This window comes from Myxine glutinosa, chromosome 4 (assembly GCF_964187855.1).
Source record: "Myxine glutinosa chromosome 4, kmMyxGlut1.1, whole genome shotgun sequence".
Lineage (NCBI taxonomy): Eukaryota > Metazoa > Chordata > Myxini > Myxiniformes > Myxinidae > Myxine > Myxine glutinosa.
This window is the reverse complement of record NC_136264.1, coordinates 16,996,634-17,012,180: the sequence shown is the minus strand read 5'-3', so window position 1 is coordinate 17,012,180 and position 15,547 is coordinate 16,996,634. Positions and strand designations below refer to the sequence as shown.

The window sequence follows — 15,547 nt, the reverse complement described above, 5'->3', positions numbered from 1 at the left end:
GCCCTACCTTGAAATCGGAGTCTTTTCTAAGAATTTATCTTGTTATATAAATATTCGCAAATGTCTTGTCAAGATTAGTCTAAAAGACAATTCGTATGAAAAGGAGTCCACACTTCATTTTGAAGCAAAGTCCCAAAGAACTTTACAAGGACAGAACATCAGAAGCGCGTGCGATTTGCACTTCTGGAAGAGGAAGAGACTTCCGGAAGACTCTTCCGGTCGTTCGATTTGGACTCTTCTCTTCTCGGAAGCTCTTGTGCCTCTTCCGTTATCCAGCAGAAGAGGCGGTTAGAAGAGGAAGAGGTAGAAGAGAAGAGGTTATACCTATGCAGCAAAACTTGCAAGTGAAAACACAATCTGGATATTTGCATCAACTTGTGATGTAGTGTCATCTTTCTTTGTCTAATTCTTCCATCATGAGCGCGAGTACTACATGTTTGGCCGCCATCTTGTTTCTTTTCTGCCTGTTCGGCGCAAAGCAATCTTCCGGAAGAGGCTTTTGTCTTCGGAAGAGACCAAATCCCACGCGCCTCTGAGGTGAAAAATTAAGAAGAGTAAAAATAGAACCACTGGACCTGCAGCTTTTCTGGGCACTGTCCTAATGTCGTAACCAAAATTTCGTAGCATTCTGACTGGTGCGTCTGGAGAAGAAGATTTTTGAAGAGGTTTACTCGAACCGCCATTTTAACACACTTCCGGTCTCATGATCGGCATGACCTCCGCAATTTAACATCGCTACCCTGGCCTAATGTTGTAACCCAAATTTGGTAGCATTCTTACTTGTGGGTCTGGAGAAAATTGTTGTAGGAATTTACTAAGTCTGGCATTTTCACCTACTTAATGTCACGTGACCAGAGCGAGCTTTGCAATCCCTGTAACCAGTCAGGAGCGGAACCTTGCTGCCAAATTTCAGCCAGATCGGCCCAGCGGTTTGGCCGGAAAAGTCGAAATAGGCGACGGACGGACGGACAGATGAAGCACGATGACAATACCTTATCTGGAATTCCAGTTCCAGATAAGACAAGTTTACATATATATTTATATAAACAAAGAACGAATAAGAAATAGAACTAGAACGGCACTTGCAGAGCACATACCTCCGCCAGGCTGAACAGTTTATGTTTTGTATCCCACTGATAATGTCAATTTGAGCCTGGTGTTGGCTTAGCGGTTAGGGTGCCGGCTTGGGATCCTAGGATCCTGGGTTCGAATCCCGGTCGATCGCTGAATTAACGCCAGGGGGGTTGACTTAGCCTGTCATCCTTCCGAGGTCGGCAAATTGAGTACCAGCTTGCTGGGATGAATGATCCCCGTGTGTACCCCGACTTAGAATAGGTGCACCGTATACCTGCGCATCATAAGAGCGTGACCAAGGATTGGCGTCAGGAAAGGCATCCGGCCATAAAAACATTGCCTCAAACAGGGAACCATGATTGTCATGGGGCCCGCAAGGCTAACCCCCGCTCTAGCGGGGAAAATGGCCTTAAAACGATCATTCATTCATTCATTCATTTGATAGGCCAGATCTGGATTCGGACCTGAACCAAAATCTTACCGGCTTCTTCTTGTCACCTAACCAACTCGTCCACAAAGTTTTGCTATAATCTGTCCACAACTGATTGAGATATCACGCTATGTATCATTTTTGGCCCCATGTCTCAACATTTGAAGAATCACTTGAAAAATTAAAAAGTTCTAGTAACCGGTTCCGCATTCGGAACATCACCAAAATCGAATCGATTCATTCTGGTCACACAACCAACCTGTCCACCGAATTTCGTCTGAATCTGTCCTTAACTTTTTGAGATATTCTGCTCACATCAAAACAAACAAACAAGAAAGTAGCCGTGCAGAGCACGATACTTGAGAAGTCCAATCCCCCCCCCCCCCTCTCAAAAAAAGGTTGCCAAGGATACATCAAAGTGCCCATTTCATTGAGATTTAAATTGACGATCTTCATCAAAGCTCGGGTCAATCAGATGAAAATTGATTATCGCTCAGCTAAAAATTGAGGATTTTAGAAGCTTGACCTTGACTTGACCTTTTGACCTCAAATAGTTAGTTTCCCAAATCAGTAATGCACTGTGCAATTGCCCTAATTTTCAGGTTAATTGGATGAAAGTTGACGATTTTTCAGGTGAAAATTGATTTCAGAAATTTGCCCTCAAGATGACTTTCGACCTTTGCCCTCAATCAATATGCTTCTCAGTTGTGATGACCTCTACAACTTGGTAAAGTATCATGATGATTGGTTTCGAATTGTGACCTGAAGACGATTGACAAACAGACAGAATAACAAAGTCGACCAATATACTTGAAAAATCTTCGATTTTGTAAATGACAAGAAAGACACCGTGCAGAGCACGACACTTACGAACTCCATAAACAAATTTGACCTTAAATATAATTGGTGGTTGAATTTTGTGACCAAATATGCAAATCCTCTTCAGGCTTCAAGTCAATCGGCTGAAAATAGAGGATTTTAGACATTTCACCTCCAAGTTGTTGACCTTTGGTCTATGTTGACCTTTCGGCCAATGTTGACCTCAAAAATAATTGGTGGTTGAATTCAGTGACCTGATAGGCAAAATCTTCAGATTTCAAGTCAATCGGATGAAAATTAAGGATTTTACAAATTCGACTGAAGTTGTTGACCTTGGCCTATGTTGACCTCTGGACATTTTAACCTCAAAATCAATAGCTTTCTTGCTTTTGGCCAGCTCTACCATTTAATGAAGTTTTGTGAAGATCGGTTTTAAATCATGACCTGTAGGCGATTGACATACAAACAAACAGACAAATGCTGCATTGCTGTCATCAGAAGGAACTCGCAGAAGTAAAGAGCAAACATGGAGTCATCAGGAGGAATCTGGATAGAATTTTGATTGCAGCCGCTACTTCACAACCCTCAAACGCATCCAGGCACAGCCAAGTGACAAGGGGACAGGGGAAAGCTGAAGAAGGAATTGGACTAAATAATGATATATATATATATGTATATATTATTGTACTCTCCGTTAGGAGAGGAAAGAAAAATCAGACAACAGAGCTTTGAGAAGGAGATAATAGTTTAATAATAATAATAATAATAATAATAACAACTAGAATTGCCACTATATAAACTGCTGGCAGTGATGACTGCCTTTCCACTTTCATACAACCCGCTTTGAGACAACCCCGCTTTTGATACAACCACGCTTTTGATGCAACCCCGCTTTTGAGACAACCACGCTTTTGAGACAACCACGCTTTTGATACAACACCGCTTTGGATACAACCCCGCTTGGATACAACCCCGCTTTTGAGACAACCACGCTTTTGATACAATACCGCTTTGGATACAACCCCGCTTGGATACAACCCCGCGTGGATACAACCCCGCTTTGATACAACCCCGCTTTGATACAACCCCGCTTTGATACAACCCCGCTTTGATACAACCCCACTTTGATACAACCCCGCTTTGGACAACCCCACTTTTGATACAACCCCGCTTTGATACAACCCCACTTTTGATACAACCCCGCTTTGATACAACCCCACTTTTGATACAACCCCGCTTTGATACAACCCCGCTTGGATACAACCCCACATGGATACAACCCCGCTTTAATACAATGCTGCTTTTGATACAACCCCGCTTTTGATACAACCCCACTTTTGATACAACCCCGCTTTTGATACAACCCCGCTTTTGATACAACCCCGCTTTTGATACAACCCCGCTTAAATACAACCCCGCTTGGATACAACCCCGTTAGGATACAACCCCGCTTTGATACAACCCCGCTTTTGATACAACCCCGCATTTGATACAACCCCGCTTTTGATACAACACCGCTTTTGATACAACCCCGCTTTTGATACAACCCTGCTTGGATACAACTCCGCTTGAATACAACCCTGTTTGGATACAACCTCGCTTTGATACAACCCCACTTAGACACAACCATGCTTTGATACAACCATGCTTTGGTACAACCATGCTTTGATACAACCATGCTTTGGTACAACCATGCTTTGATACAACCATGCTTTGGTACAACCATGCTTTGATACAACCATGCTTTGATACAACCCCTCTTTTGATACAACCCTGCTTTTGATACAACCCCGCTTTGATACATCCCTGCTTTTGATACATCCCTGCTTTTGATACAACCCCGCTTGGATACAACTCCGCTTGGATACAACTCCGCTTGGATACAACTCCGCTTGGATACAACCCCGCTTGGATACTGGTATCAGGTTCTTGTGGTCAAATGCTGTCTTTGGTTTTCGCCAAACATGTCTTCTGGTACTGTGGCCAAATAGCTTTACCTTTGACTCATCTGTCCAGAGCACATTGTTCCAGAAGTGCTGGTCTTTGCCTTGGTGTTCATTGGCAAACTTTAGTCTTGCCCTGATGTTCTTTCTGGACAGCAACGGTTTCCTCCTGGCACACCTCCCATGTAGATCAAATTTGTGCAGCCTCTTTCTTATGATAGACTCGTGCACTTTGACATCAACAGTAGCAAGAGCTACCTGTAGGTCCCGTGATGACATTCTGCGGTTCTTAGAGACTTCTTTCAGCATCTTGCGGTCTGCTCTCAGGCTGAACTTGCTGGGGCGGCCTGGCCTGAACAAGTTGGCAGTTGTTTGGAATCTTCTCCACTTGTAGATGATATTCCGGACAGTCGAATGATTGATTTCAAATTGTTTGGAGATCTTTTTAAATCCCTTCCCAGACTCGTAGGCATCTATAACCTACTTTCTGAAGGCCTCAGAGAGCTCTTTTGATCTAGGCATGGTGACGCCGCACACTTCAACAACAAAGAGCAAACCAAACTAAATGTCTGAGGTTTAAAAAAGGCAGGTTCCTCCATGATCCTCTCTAACGATGTTCTATCATTTGCACCTGAGCTGGTGCACCTGATTCTAATTTTAGGTATTTGAAGTAGTGATAAATGTAAGGGTGTACTTACTTTTTCCACATGTGAAATTTGCATTTATGTTTATTTAAGTTATATAATGGACTATAAAATGTAAATGTTTCATGATATTTGTTATATTATATCACCTTTATCTATCAATATTGTTGAAATGAAGATCAAATAGCTGTATGTTTAAATATGTTGAAAAAGTCAAAACTTTGCATGGGGTGTACTTACATTTTCACGTGACTGTATGTGCGTGTGTGTTTATATGTGCGTGTGTGTTTATATGTGCGTGTGTGTTTATATGTGTGTGTGTTTATATGTGCGCGCGTGTGTGTGTAGGTGTGTGTGTGTTTATATGTGCGTGTGTGTATATATGTGTGTGTGTCTGTATGTGCGTGTGTCTGTATGTGCGTGTGTCTGTATGTGCGTGTGTGTTTATATGTGCGTGTGTGTATATATGTGCGTATGTGTAAATATGTGCGTGTGTGTGTGTGTGTGTGTGTTTATATGTGCGTGTGTGTTTATGTGTGCATGTGTGTTTATGTGTGTTTATGTGTGCGTGTGTGTTTATGTGTGTGTGTGTGTGTGTGTTTATATGTGCGTGTGTGTATATATGTGCGTGTGTCTGTATGTGCGTGTGTCTGTATGTGCGTGTGTGTTTATATGTCCATGTGTGTGTATGTGTGCATGTGTGTTTATATGTACGTGTGTGTTTATATGTGCGTGTGTGTTTATATGTGCGTGTGTGTTTATATGTGTGTGTGTGTTTATATGTGCGTGTGTTTATATGTGCGTGTGTGTTTATATGTGTGTGTGTGTGTTTATATGTGCGTGTGTCTGTATGTGCATGTGTCTGTATGTGCATGTGTGTTTATATGTGCGTGTGTGTCTATATGTGCGTGTGTGTTTATATGTGCGTGTGTGTGTATGGGTGCATGTGTGTGTTTATATGTGCGTGTTTATATGTGCGTGTGTGTTTATATGTGCATGTGTGTGAATGTGTGCATGTGTGTGTTTATATGTGTGTGTGTTTATATGTGCCTGTGTGTTTATATGTGCGTGTGTTTATATGTGCGTGTGTGTTTATATGTGCATGTGTTTATATGTGCGTGTGTCTGTATCTGCGTGTGTCTGTATGTGCGTGTGTTTATATGTGCATGTGTGACTGTGTGTTTATATGTGCGTGTGTGTATATATGTGCGTGTGTGTTTATATGTGTGTGTGTGTTTATATGTGCGTGTGTGTGTGTATGTGTGTGCGTGTGTGTGTGTATGTGTTTGTGTATGTGTGTGTGTGTGTTTGTGTATGTATGTGTGTGTGTGTGTTTATATGTGCGTGCATGTGTGTGTGTCTATGTGTGTGTGTGTTTGTATGTGTGTGTTTACATGTGCGTGTGTGTTTATATGTGCGTGTGTGTGTACATGTGCGTGTGTTTGTATGTGTGTGTGCGTGTGTGTGTACATGTGTGTGTGTGTGCTTATATGTACGTGTGTGTTTATATGTGCGTGTGCGTTTATATGTGTGTGTGTGTTTATATGTACGTGTGTGTTTATATATATGTGTGTGTGTGTTTATATGTGTGTGCGTGAGTGTACATGTGTGTTTATATGTGTGTGCGTGCATGTGCATGTGTGTTTATATGTGTGTGCATGTGTGTGTATTTGTTTATTTGTGCATGAGTACGTGTGTATTTATATGTGTGCGTGTGTGTATGTTCATGCGGGTGTGTGTGTTTGTGTGTGTGTGTGTGTGCGTGTGTGTTTATATGTGCATGTGTATTATATGTGCAAGTGTGTTTATATGTGCGTGTGTGTTTTTATTCGCGTGTGTGTTTATATGCGCGTGTGTGTTTATATGTGCCTGTGTGTTTATATGTGTGTGTGTTTATATGTGCGTGTGTGTATATATGTGTGTGTGTGTATATATGTGTGTGTGTGTCTGTATGTGCATGTGTCTGTATGTGCGTGTGTGTATATATGTGCGTATGTGTAAATGTGTGCGTGTGTGTTTATGTGTGTGTGTGTGTGTGTTTTTATATGTGCGTGTGTTTATATGTGCGTGTGTGTTTATGTGTGCGTGTGTGTTTATGTGTGCGTGTGTGTTTATGTGTGTGTGTGTGTGTGTGTTTATATGTGCGTGTGTGTTTATATGTGTTTGTGTGTTTATATGTGCGTGTGTGTGTATGTGTGCATGTGTGTTTATATGTACGTGTGTGTTTATATGTGCGTGTGTGTTTATATGTGCGTGTGTGTTTATATGTGTGTGTGTGTGTTTATATGTGCGTGTGTTTATATGTGCGTGTGTGTTTATATGTGTGTGTGTGTGTTTATATGTGCGTGTGTCTGTATGTGCATGTGTCTGTATGTGCATGTGTGTTTATATGTGCGTGTGTGTCTATATGTGCGTGTGTGTTTATATGTGCGTGTGTGTGTATGGGTGCATGTGTGTGTTTATATGTGCGTGTTTATATGTGCGTGTGTGTTTATGTGTGCGTGTGTGTTTATGTGTGCGTGTGTGTTTATGTGTGTGTGTGTTTATATGTGCGTGTGTGTTTATATGTGTGTGTGTGTTTATATGTGCGTGTGTGTGTATGTGTGCATGTGTGTTTATATGTGCGTGTGTGTTTATATGTGCGTGTGTGTTTATATGTGTGTGTGTGTGTTTATATGTGCATGTGTTTATATGTGCGTGTGTGTTTATATGTGTGTGTGTGTGTGTTTATATGTGCGTGTGTCTGTATGTGCATGTGTCTGTATGTGCATGTGTCTGTATGTGCATGTGTGTTTATATGTGCGTGTGTGTCTATATGTGCGTGTGTGTTTATATGTGCGTGTGTGTGTATGGGTGCATGTGTGTGTTTATATGTGCGTGTTTATATGTGCGTGTGTGTTTATATGTGCATGTCTGTGAATGTGTGCATGTGTGTGTTTATATTTGTGTGTGTTTATATGTGCCTGTGTGTTTATATGTGCGTGTGTGTTTATATGTGCGTGTGTTTATATCTGCGTGTGTCTGTATCTGCGTGTGTCTGTATGTGCGTGTGTTTATATGTGCATGTGTGACTGTGTGTTTATATGTGCGTGTGTGTATATATGTGCGTGTGTGTTTATATGTGTGTGTGTGTTTATATGTGCGTGTGTGTGTGTATGTGTGTGCGTGTGTGTGTGTATGTGTTTGTGTATGTGTGTGTGTGTGTGTGTGTATGTATGTGTGTGTGTGTGTTTATATGTGCGTGCATGTGTGTGTGTCTATGTGTGTGTGTGTTTGTATGTGTGTGTGTTTACATGTGCGTGTGTGTTTATATGTGCGTGTGTGTGTACATGTGCGTGTGTTTGTATGTGTGTGTGCGTGTGTGTGTACATGGGTGTGTGTGTGTGTGCTTATATGTACGTGTGTGTTTATATGTGCGTGTGCGTTTATATGTGTGTGTGTGTTTATATGTACGTGTGTGTTTATATATATGTGTGTGTGTGTTTATATGTGTGTACGTGAGTGTACATGTGTGTTTATATGTGTGTGCGTGCATGTGCCTGTGTGTTTATATGTGTGTGCATGTGTGTGTATTTGTTTATTTGTGCATGAGTACGTGTGTATTTATATGTGTGCGTGTGTGTATGTTCATGCGGGTGTGTGTGTTTGTGTGAGTGTGTGTATGTGCGTTTATATGTGCATGTGTATTATATGTGCAAGTGTGTTTATATGTGCGTGTGTGTTTTTATTTGCGTGTGTGTTTATATGCGCGTGTGTGTTTATATGTGCCTGTGTGTTTATATGTGTGTGTGTTTATATGTGCGCGTGTGTATATATGTGTGTGTGTCTGTATGTGCATGTGTCTGTATGTGCATGTGTCTGTATGTGCGTGTGTCTGTATGTGCGTGTGTGTTTATATGTGCGTGTGTGTATATATGTGCGTATGTGTAAATGTGTGCGTGTGTGTTTATGTGTGTGTGTGTGTGTGTTTATATGTGCGTGTGTGTTTATATGTGCGTGTGTGTTTATGTGTGCGTGTGTGTTTATGTGTGCGTGTGTGTTTATGTGTGTGTGTGTGTGTGTGTTTATATGTGCGTGTGTGTATTTATATGTGCGTGTGTGTATATATGTGTGTGTGTCTATGTGCGTGTGTCTGTATGTGCGTGTGTGTTTATATGTGCATGTGTGTTTATGTGTGCATGTGTGTGTATGTGTGCATGTGTGTGTTTATATGTACGTGTGTGTTTATATGTGCGTGTGTGTTTATATGTGTGTGTGTGTTTATATGTGCGTGTGTTTATATGTGCGTGTGTGTTTATATGTGTGTGTGTGTGTGTGTGTGTGTTTATATGTGCGTGTGTCTGTATGTGCATGTGTCTGTATGTGCATGTGTGTTTATATGTGCGTGTGTGTATATATGTGCGTGTGTGTTTATATGTGCGTGTGTGTGTATGGGTGCATGTGTGTGTTTATATGTGCGTGTTTATATGTGCGTGTGTGTTTATATGTGCATGTGTGTGAATGTGTGCATGTGTGTGTTTATATGTGTGTGTGTTTATATGTGCCTGTGTGTTTATATGTGCGTGTGTTTATATGTGCATGTGTTAATATATGTGCGTGTGTGTTTATATGTGCGTGTGTGTGTATATGTGCGTGTGTCTGTATGTGCGTGTGTCTGTATGTGCGTGTGTTTATATGTGCATGTGTGTTTATATGTGCGTGTGTGTATATATGTGCGTGTGTGTTTATATGTGTGTGTTTATATGTGCGTGTGTGTGTATGTGTGCATGTGTGTGTATGTGTGCATGTGTGTGTATATGTGCGTGTGTGTTTATATGTGCATGTGTGTGAATGTGTGTGTATATGTGTGTGTGTGTGTGTGTGTGTGTATGCATGTGTGTGTGTATATGTGCGTGTGTGTGTATGTGTGTGTGTGTATGTGCGTGTGTGTGTATATGTGTGTGTATGTGTGTGTGTGTGTGTGTGTGTGTGTGTGTGTGTGTGTATATGTGTGTGTGCGTGCATGTTTATGTATTTTCAACACAATTCTCCGACCTTATTTGTTGTCCTATGTCTGCCTGTTTCTTCTAGACTTCCATCATTATGCAAGACACTTCAAAAAGCATCGAATACATCGTGAAACCCCTAATCAGTTAAAAAAAACAGCAAATACATCCTCCAAATGTGAAATACATGACTTTGTGCCTTGAGTTACGACCTTCCGTCATCTTTGGGTCTCCCCTTCTCTCACCTTAGGGTGCTATCCAGTGTCGCGGCGCTCGGTGCGAGCACCATCTGCAACCACATCCCTGGGTTGGTGCCACCACAACGAATATTATGCCAGCAACGACCTGATGCCATGTTGGCTGTGGGTGCTGGAGCCCAGCTGGCATTGGAGGAATGTCAATATCAGTTTCGGAGAGAGCGGTGGAATTGTACACCAACGGGAGAACGTGGGGTCTTTGGCTACCATCTGCGTGCGGGTCTGTAGTGGAGGGGGGTGGGGGGTTGGGATGTGTATGGGGTGTGTGCGTATATATAATTATATAACTTTTAAACAAATACTTCCACATCAACTTCAACCCCAGTTCCACATCAAGTTCATTGTGTATCACTGAATCCGAATACTTATCAGTTGGGAGAACAAGCCCCCGGTGTTATTTATACAGCACGACAGGGCCTCGTACTTAGGCCAGCCACCTTCAGTGTTAAACCAAAACCAGGCTTGATGTTGTGGTAGTGACGACGTTGTGGCCGTGACGACGTTGTGGTGGTGATGATGTTGTGGTAGTGATTATGTTGTGGTAGTGATGGCGTTGTGGTGGTGATGATGTTGTGGTAGTGACGACGTTGTGGCCGTAACGACGTTGTGGTAGTGACGACGTTGTGGTGGTGACGACGTTGTGGTAGTGATGGCGTTGTGGTGGTGATGATGTTGTGGCCGTGACGATGTTGCGGTAGCGACGACGTTGTGGTGGTGACGACGTTGTGGTAGTGACGACGTTGTGGCCATGACGACGTTGTGGTAGTGACGACGTTGTGGTGGTGACGACGTGGTGGTAGTGACGATGTTGCGGTAGGGACGACGTTGTGGTGGTGATGATGTGGTAGTGACGACGTTGCGGTAGGGACGACGTTGTGGTAGTGACGACGTTGTGGTAGTGATTATGTTGTGGTAGTGATTATGTTGTGGTAGTGATGGCGTTGTGGTGGTGATGATGTTGTGGTAGTGACGATGTTGTGGTAGTGACGACGTTGTGGTAGTGACGACGTTGTGGTAGTGATGGCGTTGTGGTGGTGATTATGTTGTGGTAGTGATTATGTTGTGGTAGTGATGGCGTTGTGGTGGTGATGATGTTGTGGTAGTGATTATGTTGTGGTAGTGATGGCGTTGTGGTGGTGATGATGTTGTGGTAGTGATGGCGTTGTGGTGGTGATGATGTTGTGGTAGTGACGACGTTGTGGTAGTGACGACGTTGTGGTAGTGACGATGTTGTGGTGGTGATGATGTTGTGGTAGTGACGACGTTGTGGTAGTGATTATGTTGTGGTAGTGATGATGTTGTGGTAGTGATGATGTTGTGGTAGTGATGACGTTGTGGTAGTGACGGCGTTGTGGTAGTGACGACGTTGTGGTAGTGACGACGTTGTGGTAGTGACGACGTTGTGGTAGTGACGACGTTGTGGTAGTGACGGCGTTGTGGTAGTGACGACGTTGTGGTAGTGACGACGTTGTGGTAGTGACGACGACGTTGTGGTAGTGACAACATGGTGGTAGTGACGACGTTGTAGTATTGACGATGTGGTGGTAGTGATGACATGGTGGTAGTGACGACGTTGTGGTAGTGACGACGTTGTGGTAGTGACGACGACGTTGTGGTAGTGACGACGTGGTGGTAGTGACAACGTTGTGGTAGTGACGACGTGGTGGTAGTGACGACGTTGTGGTAGTGACGACGTTGTGGTAGTGATGACGTTGTCGTAGTGATGACGTGGTGGTAGTGACGACGTTGTGGTAGTGATGGCATGGTGGTAGTGACGACGTTGTGGTAGTGACGACGTTGTAGTAGTGACGACGTTGTGGTAGTGACGACGACGTTGTGGTAGTGACGACGTGGTGGTAGTGACGACGTTGTGGTAGTGACGACGTGGTGGTAGTGACAACGTTGTGGTAGTGACGACGTTGTGGTAGTGATGACGTTGTCGTAGTGATGACGTGGTGGTAGTGACGACGTTGTGGTAGTGATGGCGCGGTGGTAGTGACGACGTTGTGGTAGTGATGATGTTGTGGTAGTGACGACGTTGTGGTAGTGATGGCGTTGTGGTAGTGACGACGTTGTGGTAGTGACAACGACGTTGTGGTAGTGACGACGTGGTGGTAGTGACAACGTTGTGGTAGTGACGACGTTGTGGTAGTGACGACGTTGTCGTAGTGACGACGTGGTGGTAGTGACAACGTTGTGGTAGTGACGACGTTGTGCTAGTGATGGCATTGTGGTAGTGACGACGTTGTGGCAGTGACGACGTTGTGGTAGTGACGACGTTGTGGTCGAGACGACGTTGTGGTAGTGATGACGACGTTGTGGTAGTGACGACGTGGTGGTAGTGACGACGTTGTGGTAGTGACGACGTGGTGGTAGTGACGACATGGTGGTTGTGACGACGTGGTGGTAGTGACGACGTTGTGGTAGTGACGGCGTTGTGGTAGTGACGACGTCGTGGTAGTGATGACGTTGCGGTAGTGACGACATTGTGGTCGTGATGACGTTGTGGTAGTGATGACGTTGTGGTAGTGATGGCATCTTGTGTTGGTGTTGGTAGAGGTCTTGTGTTGGTAGAGGTCTTGTGTTGGTAGCGGTCTTGTGTTGGTAGCGGTCTTGTGTTGGTAGCGGTCTTGTGTTGGTAAAGGTCTTGTGTTGGTAGAGGTCTTGTGTTGGTAGAGGTCTTGTGTTGGTAGGGGTCTTGTTGGTAGAGAGCTTGTGTTGGTAGGGGGCTTGTGTTGGCAGCGGTCTTGGGTTGGTAGCGGTCTTGTGTTGGTAGAGGTCTTGTGTTGGTAGAGGTATTGTGTTGGTAGAGGTCTTGTGTTGGTAGAGGGCTTGTGTTGGTAGTGATCCTGTGTTGGTAGAGGGCCTTGTTGGTAGTGGTCTTGTGTTGGTAGAGGTCTTGTGTTGGTAGAGGTCTTGTGTTGGTAGCGGTCTTGTGTTGGTTGTGGTCTTGTGTTGGTAGAGGTCTTGTGTTGGTAGAGGTCTTGTGTTGGTAGAGGTCTTGTATTGGTAGAGATCTTGTGTTGGTAGGGGTCTTGTGTTGGTAGAGGTCTTGTGTTGGTAGAGGTCTTGTGTTGGTTGTGGTCTTGTGTTGGTAGAGGTCTTGTGTTGGTAGAGGTCTTGTGTTGGTAGAGGTCTTGTGTTGGTAGAGGTCTTGTATTGGTAGAGATCTTGTGTTGGTAGGGGTCTTGTGTTGGTGGAGGTCTTGTGTTGGGAGAGGTCTTGTTGGTAGAGGTCTTGTGTTGGTAGAGGTCTTGTGTCGGTAGTGGTCTTGTGTCGGTGGAGGTCTTGTATCGGTAGCGGCCTTGTATCGGTAACAGTCTTGCATCGGGAGAGGTCTTGTGTTGGTAGAGGTCTAGTGTTGGTAGAGGGTCTTATTTTGGTAGCGGTCTTGTTGGTAGTGGTCTTGTGTTGGTAGCGGTCTTGTGTTGGTAGAGGTCTTGTGTTGGTAGAGGTCTTGTGTTGGTAGCGGTCTTGTGTTGGTAGAGGTCTTGTGTCGTTAGCGGTCTTGTATCAGTAACAGTCTTACATCGGTAGAGGTCTTGTTTTGGGAGGGGTCTTGTATTGGTAGGGATCTTGTATTTGTGGGGATCTTGAATCGGTGGAGGTCTTGTTGAGGTAGCGGTCTTGGATTAGTGCAGGTATTGTATCAGTAGAGGTATTGGATTAGTACAGGTATTGTATCATTAGGGGTCTTGCTTTGGTAGAGGTCATGTTTTGGTAGCGGTCATGTTTTGGTGGAGCTCTTCTATCAGTAGTGGTCTTGTTTTGGTATAAGTCTTGTATCAGTAATGGTCTTGTTTTTTTATTTAATGTTGAAGGCTCCAATTACCGATATAGTCCTCATCGAGGCCAGGCCTTAAATAAAAGAGCTGCATTGATAGAAAAGTGAAGAAAGAGAGGATGTAAAGGTGAGAAGTGTACGTGAGTAAGAAAAGTATGTGATGAAAAGTAAATTATGAAAAGTGTGTGATGAAAAGTGTGTGATGAAAAGTGTATGATGAAAAGTGTACGATGAAAAGTGTGTGATGAAAAGTGTGTGATGAAAAGTGCGTGATGAAAAGTGTGTGATGAAAAGTGTACGATGAAAAGTGTACGATGAAAAGTGTGCGATGAAAAGTGTACGATGAAAAGTGAACGATGAAAAGTGTACGATGAAAAGTGCACAATGAAAAGTGTCCAACGAAAAGTGTGTGATGAAAAGAGTACGATGAAAAGTGAATGATGAAAAGTGCGCGATGAAAAGTGTACGATGAAAAGTGAATGATGAAAAGTGCGCGATGAAAAGTGTGTGATAAAAAGTGCGCGATGAAAAGTGTGTGATAAAAAGTGCATGATGAAAAGTGCGCGATGAAAAGTGTACGATGAAAAGTGAATGATGAAAAGTGCGCGATGAAAAGTGAATGATGAAAAGTGCGCGATGAAAAGTGTGTGATAAAAAGTGTGTGATGAAAAGTGTGTGATGAAAAGTGTACGATGAAAAGTGTGCGATGAAAAGTGTACGATGAAAAGTGTACGATGAAAAGTGAACGATGAAAAGTGTACGATGAAAAGTGCACGATGAAAAGTGCACAATGAAAAGTGTCCGATGAAAAGTGTGTGATGAAAAGAGTACGATGAAAAGTGTACGATGAAAAGTGTACGATGAAAAGTGTACGATGAAAAGTGTACGATGAAAAGTGCACGATGAAAAGTGCACAATGAAAAGTGCACAATGAAAAGTGTCCAATGAAAAGTGTGTGATGAAAAGTGTACGATGAAAAGTGTACGATGAAAAGTGTACGATGAAAAGTGAACGATGAAAAGTGTGTGATGAAAAGTGAATGATGAAAAGTGTGTGATGAAAAGTGAATGATGAAAAGTGCATGGTGAAAAGTGCATGATGAAAATTGTGTGATGAAAAGTGTGTGATGAAAAGTGGGTGATAAAAAGTGTGTGATGTGAAGTGTGTGATGTAAAGTGTGTGATGAAAAGTGTGTGATGAAAAGTGTGTGAAGAAAAGTGTGTGATGAAAAGTGTACGATGAAAAGTGTGTGATGTAAAGTGTGTGATGAAAAGTGTGCAAGGAAAAGTGTGCGATGAAAAGTGTGTGATGAAAAAGTGTGTGATGAAAAGGTGTGTGATGAAAAAGTGTGTGATGAAAAAGTGTGTGATGAAAAGTGTGTGACGAAAAGTGTGTGATGAAAAGTGTTCGATGAAAAGTGTGTGATGTAAAGTGTGTCATGAAAAGTGTCATGAAAAGTGTGTGATGAAAAGTGTGTGATGAAAAGTGAATGATGAAAAGTGCGCGATGAAAAGTGTGATAAAAAGTGTAGAATGAAAAGTGTGTAATTAAAAGTGCAGAATGAAAAGTGTGCGAAGAAAAGTGTACGATGAAAAGTGTATGATGAAAAGT

The 15,547-nt window shown here is 43.0% G+C and overlaps 1 protein-coding gene across 2 annotated transcripts in view; it reads left to right on the top strand.

Moving 5' to 3' along the window:
* LOC137424469 (protein Wnt-7b-like) overlaps positions 1–15,547 on the top strand; it is a 58,004-nt gene that overhangs the window by 8,844 nt on the left and 33,613 nt on the right. For both annotated transcript variants that reach the window (XM_068111955.2, XM_068111956.2), the window contains exon 2: positions 10,146–10,372. In XM_068111955.2, coding sequence (XP_067968056.1) covers positions 10,146–10,372 — 227 coding nt within the window. The remainder of the gene's footprint in view (positions 1–10,145; positions 10,373–15,547) is intronic.